The following is a 17080-nucleotide window of genomic DNA, read 5'->3' as shown; positions in this document are numbered from 1 at the left end:
TTTTTTGTTTTTGTTTTTACAAGAAAGGCAAAGTTTCACTGAAATGAATCCTAAAGGATTTTTCCAAATGCATGGGGAGGAATAAGGTGCTTGTGGTAAAGAACATTTTAACAGCCCGTTAGCCATTGCTTCTGACTTGACACCGCTGCGTGTGGCAAAATGACAATGGACTTTAGCTAGTAACATGTTTTTTTCCTGTGGATTTTAGCTAGTAACATGTTTTTCTGTAACCAGGAGATTTCTCTGCTACACAGGAAAAGGCATACAAACTAGAGGGTACTTTCTTATGCTTTTTCTGGATGCAGGACTTGTGCTAAACCCAAAGGAATTGATGCTAACAAAAGAAATTTCATGCACAATGGTTGGAACAGACCAGTGGAGCATTTGGGCAGAGATCTGTGATGTCCATTCTGCTAAATTTAATAGCACACACAGATACTGGCTCTCCATCAGCTTAAATTTATCTACGGTGACAGAAAAGAGTGGGATTATTTTTAACATGTGAGACAACAGAAAAAGATACGCAACTAGTCTGAGATGAAAACTTTTATAATCTCAGCAAAATGAGCACGAGTGCCATCTTATATTATGAAAAAATATATATCTTCACCAGACTTTGCATAAAGAGTCCTAAACAGAACAGCATATTTCATAGCTTGGAAATAATTTCAGGAAAAGTCTGGTCTCTGGATAAAAATGTACCATGACTGTGTGAGTGAAAGTCGCTCAGTCGTGTCTGACTCTTTGCAACCCCATACAATTCTCCAGGCCAGAATACTGGAGTGGGTAGCCTTTTCTTTCTCCAGGGGATCTTCCCAACTCAGGGTTTGAACACAGGTCTCCGGCATTGCAGGTGGATTCTTTACCAGCTGAGCCACAAGGGAAGCCCCATGACTATGTAAAACATGTTTATCTTAGATTACTTGTAGACTTTATAAAAGAGCATGGATTCTTTAGGACTGCTTATAGACGTAAATGTCAGAAGTAATTCAAGAGAGCGGAATGTTAATTTCCAAATAGTTTTCCTTTAATTACTTTTCTCACAGCTAAGTGAGTGAGTCAAGCTCCAAAGGAAATCAAGTTTTTAACACTGAGAAGAAAAATATAAAAACAAAAGAGTATTTGTTCCTTAACATAAATTTAAGCAAATCTAATTATAGTCGAGGATACATATTACCAAAGACCATCTATGTTTTTCTGCCCTGTCTTTCATTTCCAACTTTTTGTTTAGTCTGAGAAGAGAAAAGCTTCCACCCTTTAGATTCCTGGGTTTCTTAGATGATATCTCTATTCTGCTTTGCAGTCATATCGCTTAGGAACGGGTATATTGGGCCTGTTTCTCATCCTGTGCATTATGCCTCTGACACATAAGTAATCAAGTCAGAATTGCCATGGGGTTATGCTTGTGCAGATGCTGGGGAATGTGTGATTGCTAAGAAAGCTCTCTGAGATTCAGGTTAAAGGAAAGGTACTGCAGGAATCGAAATCATTTAAAAACTCAATTCTCATCATACTGGATGCTTGGGGCTGGGTGCACTGGGATGACCCAGAAGGATGGTACGGGGAGGGTGGAGGGTGGGGGTTTCAGGATGGGGAACACGTGTATAGCTGTGGCGGATTCATGCTGACGTATGGCAAAACCAATACAATATTGTAAAGTAATTAACCTCCAATTAAAATAAATTTCTATTAAAAATAAAAAAAATAAAAACTCAATTCTCTTGTTTCAGCACTTCAGAATACAGTAAAGCATCCTCCAAATTTATACCAAGGAGAAACAGTTACTATTCTCGGAACTGTAGGGGTAGCTGTTTTATCCAGTATGTGCTCCTTTTACACCCCTACACTCTATAATGTGAATCTGAATTTATCTTTGGCCATGAGCAACAAACCAACCCGAGACTGCCAGAGTTAATACCACAAATTTAGGAATCTAATGCAGGGGCATAAGATAAATAGTAGAGGATAGATTGGAGGCTAATTTCAAATTAAAATGTTTTAATTTCACACTTCATTAATGTGAAATATATAAGCGTAGCAAGCTACTAAACACACACACATTTTCAAACACACGTTCATGTCAGCTAGCCTCTTGACTTTTACTACAGAGGGAAGTCTGGTTTCTGGACTAAAAGACTTGTATGAGAGTATCTTAACAAAATCTTACAGAATAGTCATGCACATCTTCATAACTCCTGGAAAATATCAACTCTCTATCACCTCTCAAGTCCACTTTTGACATTAAGCAATGCAGAAATGGAAAAAGCCAAGGCCAGATTTTCAGTGTTAACTAAAACCCAGTGAATACCAATGGCAGTCCTGGGCTTGGCTTGCTCATAACTGAAGGAGCTATGGTGTCACAAACTTAAACTGATGAATCATCCTCTAAAAACAGTTTAGACTGGAAACATTCCAATTCTTCATAAAGCATAAAAGTGATCCATTAAGGGAAGGAGTTTCTTGCGATTGGGCATTTTAGACTCTCTGTTATCTCAGACAAAGAGCACCAACAAACCTGGAGGCTGAATACCCACACATGTCAACTGCAGAAGCAACAAAAATGGGGGATGCATACAAGTTACGGATAGTTTACTGATGCCAACTGGGGTTTTTTTAGCTTAATTAGATATGTATGGTATCTATGTTGTCACGAGGGGCCTTTTAATTAAAAAAAATTAAGACTTATTAAGTCAAAGTCAAAGTTATTTGTGATGACTATATTTGTTTTTGGCGAATTCAAAAAGGCACATCAATTCACATGGCCTGGAGGTTAAAAAAATAATACATTTTAAAATATATTTTTTAAAAGGAATGAATTCTTTAGAACTGAGGTAGGATCTAGAAGAAAATGCCTGCACTAAACAGATACTCTTTGAGGGACACAGAAGAAACAAATCCATTATTCCAGGAAGCAAAAATACAATGCAAATGAGACACTAAAAAGAAAAAAACAAACCTGAAAAAGTCCTAAATGCAAAGGTATACTAAAATGTGAAATGACAAGTGTAATCTATGCATGGAGGCCAATGAGACCGCAATTTCATCTTGGGGGCTTTTTGGTGTGACAGAATCAGACCTTCCCTTTTGTATATTACAGCTGCATCACAGGTAGGAAAAAAGCTTGAATTTTGCCTAATTTATATTCAACTTTTGCTTCCCAAATAATCCTTTAATTCATAGACATAGTATTAACTATAAAATATGCTGATTGTACACATAATTAAAAGGTAAGGAAATCTAGGCTTCAAATAGAATTGATCAAGAGAGCTACTTGAAGAGGAACTTGCTTTAGTGAGAAGATCATATCTTTGTATGCATTTTCATTCTCAGAAGTTCAAAAAGGGAAAATCAGTCAAAGTCAAATATGAGGCAGAAAGGGTAAAACTGATTCTGTTAACCTTATAACTTCACTTCCATTGTTCATAGCTCTTCATTGTCAAAAACGTTCAACTACGTCAATGATCTCAGGACTTAAACACAGCTATTTCAGAGCAGAAATAATCATTAAAATGTCTCACCATATACTCTGAGGTCAATGTCCCTTTGTTTCTCCCCGGCAGCATTTATTGCCACACAGGTGTATCGCCCGGTATCACTGATCTGTGCACTGGTCAATGCTAGGATGCGGCCCCCAGACAGAATCTATCAAAGAACAGAACACTAAATAGCCAACATGGCTCCTGAGAAGGGTAGGCATAAACATACTTTTTCAATTATTTTCTGAGTTTAATCAATCAAACATTTGCCTCTAGAAGGATTTCTACCTGGATATTTTAAAGACAGCAAGCATCATTCAATCTCATTTTCTCCATGGAGGAGGAAAGAAAATAGAACCAAAGCTGGCAATAATCACTGAAAACTCTCCACATACATGATCAAGTGAAGATTCAACTTTATCTGTGCTTACTACAGAAAGAGAGAAAGCCACCAGGGGAGAAAGATAAGAAGTGGAAATAAGAGGAGTTAATCCTCCTCCTAATTTTTCCTTGGGAAAACAATTAAGAAGTTAAAATAAACACTGTAATAGCAGTCAAATTAATTAGTCACACTCATAGCCCTTTTATTCCATTGACATAGCTGTACCTCAAAAATACTGACATTAACTCTGGATAGTCTATGATCCCAAATTCCACAAGCAAAGGATTTTCAAGAAAAGCTCAAGAAACAGAAGGGTGCAATAACTATGCCTTCTTGAAGCCAAAACAAGATTAAAGTACACTTTAAATGGGATATATGTCTTTTTGTATCTCAAATTTTGAGTCAGTGCAACGTACTTAAATTTTGTTCTCAGACTCAAATTTCATTTCTTATGATGTTGTCTTTTTCCATTTTTCTTGATATGATGTTTTAGTAGAAGTGACTATACTCTAGATGGTTCTCTGATTCATTATGATTTTCAGAAATTTAAATATAACGTCTACCAGGAAATTCTTGCTTCTGTCATTGATGAACATTTCTTTGTATAGGGTATTTCTTACGATCATACCAGACAGTGGGAACAGGGAAGCAGATGTACCTAAAACAACAGTCAAAATACAGAACTGTATATGAGACAAGGGAACTCTTAGACATACTGAGCTTTTAATGAACTGTCTAGAAATCCCAGTTGTGTGTCCATATTTATAGATGTATATGTGTACATTTTTGGATAACATTTGTGAATCCTTGTTCTGCAAATTCCTTTTATGGTTCAGACTTCATGGACTGAATAGTGAGATGGTGGATTTGCCTTAAGAAATGACATGGAGTACCTGTATCCCATTAACGAAGCTAGCGACAGGGCTCCCATCTTTCAGCCAGGTCAGACTTGGGGCTGGGATGCCTCTGGCTTCACACTCTAACCTCACCAGGTTATTAACCACAACTGCCACCATGTCATTGCTACCAAAAATTGACGGGGGCACTGAAAAGGAATAAAAAAGTAAACAAAAGTAAGGCATGCTAACATCACAGAATATTTCATGTCAGAATAATAACAACTATGTGCTCTGTCCATAGTAATGTGTTTTCCATTTTTATTTCTTGACTTCCAGGTGTGTGTGTGTATGCCTGTTTCCCTCCACTGTATCCACTCTAGTATGTTAACTATGAACTCCCCTTAAAAGCACTATTAGAGGAAAAAACTTGAAAACATTTCCTGAACCTATGATTCTGATGGACAATACTGACCAACAGGGCTACTGTCATTAGCTGATAAGATAGTTGATGACTATTCTGAACAGTTCAACTAAAGCAAAAAAGTTCAGCAGCATGTGAAAACAGAGCATTTAATAGGAATCAAAAAGGTTAATACTTATCAGTTTTAGAACACTGCATCCTTAAATAAAGATGACAATAACACATTCTGTTAAATATCAACACTAGAATTTTATAGATGCACGTGATCGTCTTGAATGCTTCTTCACCCTGGATCAGTCTAGTAGGGGAACTAACCATGGACCTGCAGACTGTACAATAACTCGGTTGCTCCAGCTGAGTTGATGGCCACACATTTATATATGCCAGCATCTGTGATCTGCGCACTTTCAATATTGATGATCTGTCCTCTGTTCAGGAAAGTCACACTACTGGAATCTGATAGTGGACGATTATCTTTGTACCATGTAATAGCTGCAAGGAGAAGAGAAGAGAAGCCCATCTATTTAAATATTTCTTTAAAAAATTATCCTTCAATAAAAAATAACTTAAAAAACTCAATATACACACTGAATTAGAGGTTAACTACGATAGTAACAACTGCTTTATTCTTATGCTTATCACTCTAGTTTAATCTGTTTAAATATTTCAGGTTGATTTTTAGGAGGAAGGAGGTAAACATCAAAAAAATATGAACAGTCAGGCCAATATAAGTGTCTTGAAGTGAATTTGTAAAAAAATGATATTCTTTACATTTTCTCTAATGTATCAATATTTGTCTGAGAGCAAACTTTTAATCAACTATATTTCTTCTCGTGTACAATATACGCCTCTCATCTACAAAAATTTTGTTTACACTTCTAATCAAAACCAAACACACTATTAGCCTCAAAAATTTTATATTATTATCAATTCATATGAATAACTTACCAGTGATGAGAATTGATACAATAACAGTCTCATCAAATGAATGGTTCATGATCAACTCAGACTAGATTAAAAGTATATTTTCAGCATAAATGTATATAAAATGACATTGTGGGTTTTGTTGCCACAGTAAGGACAGTAAGGCAATTATTCACATATCTACATTATTTAAATGGGTAAATTATTTCATGGAGCTAAAAGCAATGAAAATTCAAAAATATCATCCACCAAATGATATCCTAATCAGTGTTTTACATTTGAAATGTATTCTATAATATTTTCTTCATTAGCAATTACTATAGTATCCTTATAAACAGATTTAGCAATTCACAGAAATCTTAATACGTTGGTAAGTTACAGAGTCCCAAAACAAGCATACCAGGCGTGGGAGTTCCAGCTGCCTTACACTCCAGCTGTACAGGGCTGTTCACCACCACGGTCTCATTCAGCATCTTCCCTGCATCCTCCAGGCTGGGTGGTTCTGCAAGAAGCCCAAAGAGGTAGCTAGCACACAGAAATAGGGTATTAAACTGAAATAGTTTCCTGACTGGGACTTGTCATTTCTTTCTTTTTCCCTTTCTTTCTTTCACTTATATACAATGATATATTTGGAATAAATCTAAGGTACACTATTGAGTGGGGCTTCCCTGGTGGCTCAGATGGTAGAGAATCTGACTGCAAGCCAGAGACCTGGGTTCAATCCCTGCGTTGGCAAGATCCCCTGGAGGAGGGCATGGCAACCCACTCCAGTATTCTTGCCTGGAGAATCCCCATGGGCAGAGGGATACTATTAAGCAGCATTGAAAACAGGATGTAAAAGATCTTAAAAGGTTTTTGGATCATCTATTAATCTATGCCCATAATTGAAAAGCCTTGGATACATACATTAGCAGAGTAGTAAAACAAAGTTAAGGGAGAATTTTTAATTTCAATAAATCTGATTAGTCTGATGATGAACTGCCTTTACCAAGAAGTAATCTAATGTATTTGAACTCTTCCAGTGAAGAACATCAGTATTTCTCAAAATATCTGACTTTACCTTGTCCTTAGTCGCTCAGTCGTGTCCAACTGTTTGCAACCCCATGGACTGTACCCCACCAGGCTCCTTGGTCCAAGGGGATTCTCCAGTAAAGAATACTGGAGTGGGTTGCCATGCCCTTCTCCAGGGGATCTTCCCAACCCAGGGATCAAACCCAGGTCTCGTGTGTTGCAGGCAGATTCTTTACTCTCTGAGCCACCAGGGAAGCCTGACTTTACCTGAGAACAGTACTATCTTAAATCATTTCAGAGAAATTAGAATCACTTATTTGTTTATTAGAAACTTTTTTGATAGAAAAGTTACAATGGTTAGTAAAATAAAACAGAAAACTACATTTTCAACTTTAAATAATCACAGATAATGCTGCTTTAGTTTTAATGTTAGGCATCCCTGGTGGCTCAGAGGTAGAAAATCCGCCTGCAGTGCAGGAGACCATCTGCAGAGAAATCGGTTCAATCCCTGGGTTGGGATGATCCCCTGAAGAAACGGCAACCTACTTCAGTATTCTTGCCTGAGAAATCCCATAGATAGAGGAGCCTGGCAGGCTACAGTCCATGGGGTTGCAAGAGTTGGACATGATTTAGTGACTAGACCATGTATTTATAAAGTAGGGACTCAAAAAGTTTAGGAGGCATAGGGTAAAAGTAAAGACAACTTGGAATAGCAAAGCCCTACATCTATCTTAAGGAATGCAGGAGGGATGTGAGGAAAAACAAAATTGCAAGTAAACTGGAGGTTTTCTCTTATTTGGAAAAGATGCTACGTATATGTTAACTTTGGGGTTTATATAAAAAACATTTTAAAGATTTGATAAATTTAACTTATCCAATGCACCAGAGCCCCTCACCTCTACCCCATATCCAATTAAATAACTGATCCATTAACCTAGCAAAAACAGAAAGGGGAAAGGAGGCAAGGGAATAAGAAAAATGATCAGAACTAAATAAGATGGTAAAAATAAAATCAAATATGTAAATCAAGAACATAAATGTGAATGAGTTAATTTTCTTGGTCAATACAGAAAGAGTTAAGACTATCTGAGGGTTAACATGTTTGGTTTTTTTTTTAATTAAAAAGCACAAGCAAAACAACTGTAAAAATGTTGACAGTAAAGAGCTAGACAGAGATATACCAGAAAAATTAGGGAGATCAATTTCTGAAAAACTGGTATACAAGGCAAAAATAATGCTTTCTACTGACTGAACTGTTGCAATTCAGAAAGAATCCACTATAATGATAATGCTTTATGGATTGAACAAAAAAGCAAAATTATAAGTAAAAAAGGAGAGAAAATTTGAAAAATCTAAAAGTAGTATATTTCAGTATTTCTTAGAAATTAACTACATAGTGAAACACAAAATAAAGTTCTAGAGAATTTGAAAGCAAAAATTACCCAAACATATATATGTTTAAAGCTCAACATTCAGAAAACTAAAATCATAGCATCCAGTCCCATCACTCTATGGCAACTAGAGGAGGAAGCAGTGCAAACAGTGTCAGACTTTATTTTTTGGGCTCCAAAATCACTGCAGATGGTGACCGCAGCCATGAAATTAAAAGACGCTTACTCCTTGGAAGGAAAGTTATGACCAACCTAGACAGCATATTGGAAAGCAGAGACATTACTTTGCCAACAAAGGTCCATCTAGTCAAGCCTATGGTTTTTCCAGTAGTCATGTATGGATGTGAGAGTTGGACTGTGAAGAAAGCTGAGCACCAAAGAATTGATGCTTTTGAACTGTGGTGTTGGAGAAGACTCTTGAGAGTCCCTTGGACTGCAAGGAGGTCCAACCAGTCCATCCTAAAGGAGATCAGTCCTGGGTGTTCATTGGAAGGACTGATGTTGAAGCTGAAACTCCAATACTTTGGCCACTTGATGTGAAGAGCTGACTCATTGGAAAAGACCGTGATGCTGGGAAAGATTGAGGGCAGGAGGAGAAGGGGACGACAGAGGATGAGATAGTTGGATGGCATTACCGACTCAATGGACATGGGTTTGGGTGGACTCTGGGAGTTGGTGATGGACCGGGAGGCCTGGCGTGCTGTGGTTCACGGGGTCACAGAGAGTTGGACACGACTGAGTGACTGAACTGAACTAATATACATTTATACACACACATGTTATTTGTGTATTTATTGTTAACAAAGAATACATATTATTTTCAAATGGCAACAGAATATTTTCAAAACAGATTATATATTAGGTCACAAAAACTCTCAATAAGGTATTTATACCACAATTTAAAAAATCATAGTAAGAAAATCACAGAACTCAGTAGTAAAATTACAAAGTTCTCTACATGGGGAAAAAGCTTATTAAAGAGGAAATCAAGACAAATGTACATGGGTAGAAAAAATTAATTAGAATGAGACTGATTAAAACTAAAATCTGTGGGCCATCATAAGCAGTACATTACACAAAGGCAATCTTAAAGTTCTAATTAATATGTTAAAAATGAAGAAATGCTAAAAATAAATGTTCTAAGCATTCAACTCAGATTCTAGAAAAAGACCAATAAAATAAACCCAAAGAAATCAGGAATAAAGAAATAATAGAAGTAGAAAACTATACCAAAGCAAACCAACAAGCAAAAGGAATAACAAACAAAGCTGGTTTTTGACAAGTTTAAAATAAAGCCTGTCCTCAAAAACAGATGACCTTATAGATCAGATTTCTAGTTTCTGGGAAGTTGTTCCTGAAGACAAAGCTTAGAGGCTACTTGGCCCTCAAACCTGTAGTTCATTTGTATTTATCTAATCAATGTATTAAATCTTCCTGTTTGAAATGCTTAGATTGTTTCTGTTTTCTGCTGAATTCTGACTTATGATATGGCATTTAAGCAAAAGAAAAAAAGAAAAGACCTCTAAATATGACTATCTGACTTTTACAACTGGAAAGGAAAAATAATTAGTCCATGGCACATTGCTCCAAAATAGTTATTTAAATATTAACTTGAAGCCTGCTGGACTAAAGTGATCATTGACAGCTTTGACAGGCTATGTAACTGCTGCAATAAAACAATATGGTGGGAATAAGAAATATAACAGCCATGAGGCAGTTTGGCTATTTTTCATTCCACCAGAGAACTTGAAAAGAAAAGATTAGATGTCAGCAAGAATGGCAGAATAAGGACTCACAAAATCCACTCCACCATAAAAAAAAAAGAAAAAAGAACACTGGAAAATTATCAAAACCAACTTTCTTACTACTCGGGGAATTAACCAAATGCTTACAATAATTCAAGAAGTGTTTATTCAAGAAAAAGAGCTAAATCCAATTAAGAAGAGTGAGTTTTACAACATTTTATCTCACTCTCTTCCCATCACTCTTCCCTTACCTCAGCAGTAATCTTGAAAACAAACAGCTCTGCAGCCACAGTGAAAAAAAGCACAGTAAATATTGGAGGGCCACCTCATGCAAAGAGTTGACTCATTGGAAAAGACTCTGATGCTGGGAGGGGTTGGGGGCAGGAAGAGAAGGGGACGACAGAGGATGGTGATGGATGGCATCACCGACTCCATGGACGTGAGTCTGAGTGAACTCCGGGAGTTGGTGATGGACAGGGAGGCCTGGCGTGCTGCGATTCATGGGGTCGCAAAGAGTTGGACACGACTGAGAGACTGAACTGAACTGAAGAGCTACCTAAAAGCCCCATTCCTAGAAAACTCACTATTTGACCTGTCTGGCCTTTCTCTGGAAATTTCCACTCCTAGGACTTGTCTTTAACTATCCAGACCCAAAATTTGTTCAGTGAAATCCATCCCTTTCCCAGAGGCATTTTAAAGTCTATCAAAACAGACTTCACAGAGATTGTCCAGGAAAGTTACCATATTGGTTTCCTTTCCCTTCCATAACAAATTATTTCAAACCTGGTAGTTTAAACAACACGAGTGTATTATTTTACAGTTTTGTGGGTCAGAAATCAACATGGCTTCACTGGGTTAAAATCAAAGTTGCAGAAGGACTCATTTCCTTTCTGCTGGTTCAAAGGAAAACCTGTTTCCTTGCCTATTCAGAGGATAAAGCGTCTGCCTGCAATGTGGGGGACCTGGGTTCGATCTCTGATTTAGGAAGATCCCCTGGAGAAGGAAATGGCAACCCATTTCAATAATCTTGCCTGGAGAATCCCATGGACAGAGGAGCCTGGCGGGCTACAGTCCATGGGGTTGCAGAGTCGGACAAGACTGAGCGATTTCACTTCACTTTCTTTCCAACTTTTAGAGAGGATACATATTCCCTGAGTTGTGGACACCTTACTCCATCTACAAAGCTAGTAACAGGGAAGGTCATAAGACCTCACATCTCATCATTCTGAATTCTGCCTTAATTTTCTACTTTTCATGACGTGTCTGGGTCCATCTAGATAATCCACAATAATCTCCCTACTTTAATGTCCATTGATTGACAACATTAAATTAAATTTTTAGAAAATACTAAAGGAAGTCCTTCAGGCTGCATAAAAAGAGTGACTTTAATACATATACAGAAGTAAAGAGCGCTGGTAGAGGTAACTAATAGTAAAGCCAGTAAAACTATATTTTACAGATAACACTATTTTCTCCTTCCTGATTTAAAAGATGATAACATAAACCAATAATTATAAATATATATTGATAGGCACATGATGAATAAAGATGTAATTTGTATGACTATAATAGCACAAAGGAGGGGAAAGGGAAAGGATCTATATAGGAGCAAAGTTTTTATAATACTGAAACTAAATTAGTATTAATCCAAAGTATTAACATTATTAATTAAGATGCTAATTGTAATCCTTAGGGCACCCACTAAAAACTCAAAAATATGGAAAAAGGAGGAATAAAATAAACAAAATGGTACACAAGAAAATATCTATTTCACACAAAAAGGGAGTAATGGAAGAACACAAAAACAACACATACATACATACATATAAATGGTAGACATAAATCCTAGCATCTCAGTAATTACAATAAATGCAAATGTATTAAACACTCTAAGCAAAAGGCAGAAGAGACCAGCAGAATGGATTTAAAAAGCAAAAAGAAAAAAAAAAAAGACCTAACTATATGTTGTCTACAACTGATCCACTTTAGATTCAAAGACACAAATAGGTTGAAAGTAAAAGGATGGAAAAGATATCATGCAAACAGTAAACAAATAAAAATGGAGAGGCTATACCAATATTTTAAAAAAACAGATTTTGAAAGAAAAATTATTAGCACAACCAAGTAAGATATTTTTAAATGACACGAAGTATCAATTTATCCCAAATACATGACAATTATAACCACATATTCACAAAACAGTTATTCAGTGGTATCTGACTCTTGGCAATCCCATGAACTGTAGCCCACCAGGTTCCTTTATCCTTGGAATTCTCAAAGAAAGAGTACTGGAGTGGGTAGCCATTCCTTCTCTAGGGGATCTTCCTGCCCCATGGATTGAACCCAGGTCTGCTGCAGAACAGGCAGATTTTTTTACCATTTGGGCCACCAGGGAAGCCCATAAGTGAAAGTGTTAGGCACTCAGCCATGCCTGACTCTTTGTGATCCCATGGACTGTAGCCTGCCAGGCTCCTCTGTCCATGGAATTTTCCAGCCAAGAATCTGCCTGCAGTGCAGGAGACCAGGGTTCAATCCTGGGGTCAGGAAGATCCCCTGGAGAAGGGAATGAATGGCCACCCACTCCAGTATTATTGCCCGGAGAATACCATGGGCAGAGGAGCCTGGTGGGCTACAGTCCATGGGGTCGCAAGGAGTCAGAAACAACTGAGTAACTAATGTACACATTCACAAAACAATGGAGTCTCTAGATACATGGAAGGAAAATTTTGCAGAATCTAAGGAAGAAAGACAATTCAACAATAATAGTCAGAGACATCAATATTCCACTTTCAATAATGGATATAACAATTAGACAAAAATCAACAATAGAAGACTTCAACAACACTATAAATCAAGAGATAGATACACATAGTATAGTCCACACAAGAAGAGCAAAATCAACATCCTTCTCAAGTGCACATGGAATATTTTTAAGAATAAACCATATATTAGGCTATAAGAGAAGTCTCAGGACATTTAAAAGGATTGAATCATACAAAGTATGTTTTTAAACCAAAACAGAATGAAATTATGAATCAATCATAACAGAAGAGTTGGGAAATTCACAAATATGTAGAAATGAAATAACACACTCCTAAATAACATGATTCTCAAAGAAGAAATCATATAAGATGTTACATAATTCCCTGAGATAAATTAAAATAAAAATACAACACACTAAAACTTACGGGATACACATAAAAGCAACACTTAAACGTGAAATTCATAGCTGTAAACAACTATATTAAAAACTCAAATCAGTAACCTAACATTCCACCTAAAGAAATCAGAATAATAAAGAGTAAACTAAACCCAAAGCAGGCAGAATACAGGAAATAATAAAGAATAGAGCAAAAATAGACAATAGAAAGAAAGAGAAAGCCAATGAAACTAAACTCTGGTTTTTTGAAAGATCCATAAAAGAGACAAAATTTTAGCCCAACTGACCAAGACAACACAAAAGAGGAGACCAAATTACTCCGATCAGGAAAGAAACAAGGGTCATTGCTACCAACTTTACAGAATTACAATTATACAGTAATATTATAAACAGTTTTGTGCCAACAATTAGGTCATAACCTAGATGTAATAGATAATTTCTTAGAAAGATACAAACTACTGACACAGACTCAAAAAGAAACTGAAAATCTGAATAGACACGTAAAAACAAATTGCATTAATAATAATTTAAAAAAAAATCCTTCACATACATACTCACAAAACTGGAGAATGGCTTTAATAGTGAATTCTGCCAAACATTCAAGGATTAAACTGAGTCCTTCACAAACTCTTTCAAAATAAAGCAGAGAATGAGTGAAACACTTCTTAAATCATTCTAGGAGGTCAGTGTAACATGATAACAGAACCAGACAGAGAGAGTCAATAAAAGGACACTATGATCAATATTTCTTATGAAAAGAGACATAAAAATCATCAAAAAAATACTAGTAAGGTGAATCCAGCAACACATAAAACATATTATGCACCATGACTAACAGGAATTTATTCCAGAAGGGCAGGTTTGGCTCAACATATGAAAATCTAGAACTGTATTCAATTCAGTATTATACTAAAGAGTTAACTCAAAATGTATTAAAGACTTAAATGTAAGACCTGAAACCACAAACTCCTAGAAGAAAACGTAAGAATAAAGTTCCCTGACAGTGTTCTTGGCAATGATTTCTTGGATATGACACCAAAAGCATGAACAATAAATGCATATATATATATATATATATATATAAAATGTGGTTTGCAAATATTTTCTTCCATTTTGTAAGTTGCTTTTCATTTTTCTGATGGGTTCCTTTACTTTGCAGAAGCTTTTCAGTTTGATGTAATTCCACTTGTTTATTTTGCTTTTATTGTTTGTTCTTTTGGTGTCATATCCATATATATAATAAAGGGTGAATAATAAAAATATAGAAGAAACTTAGACAACTCAATAGCAAAAAAAAAAAAAACCCACCACCAACAAATAATAAATAATACAAATATATAATGGGCAAAGGACCTGAATAGACAATTTTTCAAAGAAGATATACAAATTGCCAACAGGTACATGAAAAGGAGCTCACCATCAGTACTCATCAGGGAAATGTAAATCAAAATCACAGTGAATTATCACCTCACACCCATTAGGATGGTTATAAAAAATACAAGCAATAACAAGTGTTAGTGAGAATGTGGAAAAAAAGAAATTCATACCCTCTCAGTAGGGATGTAAATGTAATGACCACTAAAAAACAGCATGAACTTTCTTCAAAGACGTTAAAAATAGAACTACCATACGGTCCAGCAATTCCATATTTGGTTATATATCTGAAGCAACTAAAATCAGTATCTCAAAGATACCTATAACTTCCATGTTCACTGCAGCATTATTTACAAAAGCCAAGACACAGAAACAATCTAAGTGTCCATAGATGAATGGATAATAAAGATGCTGTCTTTCTCTCTCTCTCATTCCCTCTAATTTGTGTGTTTATTATATGCACTGTCATGCATTATTTATATATATAGAGAGAGAGAGACAGACAGACAGACAGACAGACGGAATACTTCTCAGTCACAAGAAAGCAGGAAATTCTGTCATTGAAACAACCTGAATGAAACTATAGGACCTTATGCTGAGTGAAATAAGCCAGACAGAGAAAGATAAATACTATATGATCTCAATTTTATGTGGAATTTAAAAAGAGTTGACTCATAGAACCTGAGAATAGAATGGTAGTACCAGGGGCTGGGGGGTGGGGGAAATGGGGAGATACTGGTCAAAAGGTACAACCCTTCATTAACCAAGTTCTGGGAGTCTACATGTACACCATGGTGCCTATTGTACTACTAAATAATGTACTGGTAACACAGTAGATCTGAAATGTTCTCACTACACACACAAAAATAGTAACTGTGTAAAATGGTGGATATGTTAATTTGATTGTAATAATATTTCACAAAGTATATATACATTGAATCATCCCATGGTACACTTAAAATGTAATGAATTTTATTCATCAATTATATCTCGATAAAGCTGGGAAAAAAAGAATAAAAGACAGAGTGGTACTGTCATAACATGTATACTATCATGTGAATTGAATCGCCAGTCTATGTCTGACGCAGGATGCAGCATGCTTGGTGCTGGTGCATGGGGATGACCCAGAAAGATGTTATGGGGAGGGAGGTGGGAGGGGGGTTTCATGTTTGGGAATGCATGTAAGAATTAAAGATTTTAAAATTTAAAAAATAAAAAACTAAAATGTTAAAAAGAAAAAAAAAATAAAATGATTATAAAAAAAAAAAAAGAATCACAATTAGGCAATGGAACAGAATTGATTTTAGAGAAATTTAACCCTTACATGTACAATCAAATGACTTCAGAAAACACGCCAAGCCATTCAGTAGGGGAAAGATTAAGTGAAGTAAGTGACGTCACTCAGTCATGTCCGACTCTTTGCGACCCCATGGACTGTAGCCTACCAGGCTCCTCTGTCCATGGGATTTTCCAGGCAATAGTACTGGAGTGGATTGCCATTTCCTTCTCCAGCGGATCTTCCCAACCCAGGGATTGAACCCAGGTCTGCCGCATTGTAGACAGACGCTTTACCATCTGAGCCACCAGGGAAGTCCGGGGGGGAAAGATTAGCCTTTTCAATAAATGGTGCTCATTCACTTAACACAAAAACTAAATAAAAATATAAATACTATTATTCCCTTCTAGCACAAAGAGATGGTCTTGGAATTTTGAATTTAGGTGAACACTGTTGTAGAAGAAGAATTAGTAAGGTAATAATATTTTGTGATAACAATAAGATGTCTGCATCCTGTGTACTCTAAGTAGAAGATTGAACTCTATTCGAGTTACTGGTTTTCTTTCTTCTAAAAGCTCCAGGCATGTATCATGCCAAAATCAAAATACCTTCATCTGAACGTATTATGGGTCTAAATTTTGCCTATTACTTTAATCATTCAGAGACATTAATGCATTTTTTTCAAATCATGGCAAAAGTTGAATTAATACATAACTGATCAAAAGTGCCTTGGAGACTCCCTAACCACGAAAATTATCATACAGTGAATAATAAATTCACCAATACCAAGAAAACAGCATAGTAGAGCCCTGAACTAAAGTTATCCTTTAAAAGAGAAAAGTTCTCTACAATATTCTCAAGTCTCCTCTAGGCCACAAGTGAGCTATTACACAAAATACAAAAACGATATAGAAAAAACAATTTAAGTGGGTGTTAGCATATTTTAGCCAAGCAAATAGATCCAAATAATAAAATTAAGGGTGCTCTACTAATGTTTTAGCCAGACAAGTAATACAGACACAAAATAGTTCCTGGCCAGCAGGAAAGACAGCAGGACATTAGATATATTTGTTAAAATGTT

At 36.1% G+C, this 17080-nt stretch overlaps 1 protein-coding gene across 1 annotated transcript in view; it reads right to left on the bottom strand.

The window, feature by feature from the left end:
* Window positions 1-17080, bottom strand: part of HMCN1 (hemicentin 1) — a 543718-nt gene that overhangs the window by 191122 nt on the left and 335516 nt on the right. The window contains exons 37-40 of the mRNA XM_069546297.1: window positions 6443-6544; window positions 5434-5610; window positions 4752-4903; window positions 3519-3642 (exon numbers count right to left, since the gene is read on the bottom strand). Coding sequence (XP_069402398.1) covers window positions 3519-3642; window positions 4752-4903; window positions 5434-5610; window positions 6443-6544 — 555 coding nt within the window. The remainder of the gene's footprint in view (window positions 1-3518; window positions 3643-4751; window positions 4904-5433; window positions 5611-6442; window positions 6545-17080) is intronic.

Source organism: Ovis canadensis, chromosome 12 (assembly GCF_042477335.2).
Source record: "Ovis canadensis isolate MfBH-ARS-UI-01 breed Bighorn chromosome 12, ARS-UI_OviCan_v2, whole genome shotgun sequence".
In the NCBI taxonomy this organism is placed as follows: domain Eukaryota; kingdom Metazoa; phylum Chordata; class Mammalia; order Artiodactyla; family Bovidae; genus Ovis; species Ovis canadensis.
The sequence above is the reverse complement of the archived record's forward strand: the minus strand, read 5'-3'. Positions and strand labels throughout refer to the sequence as shown.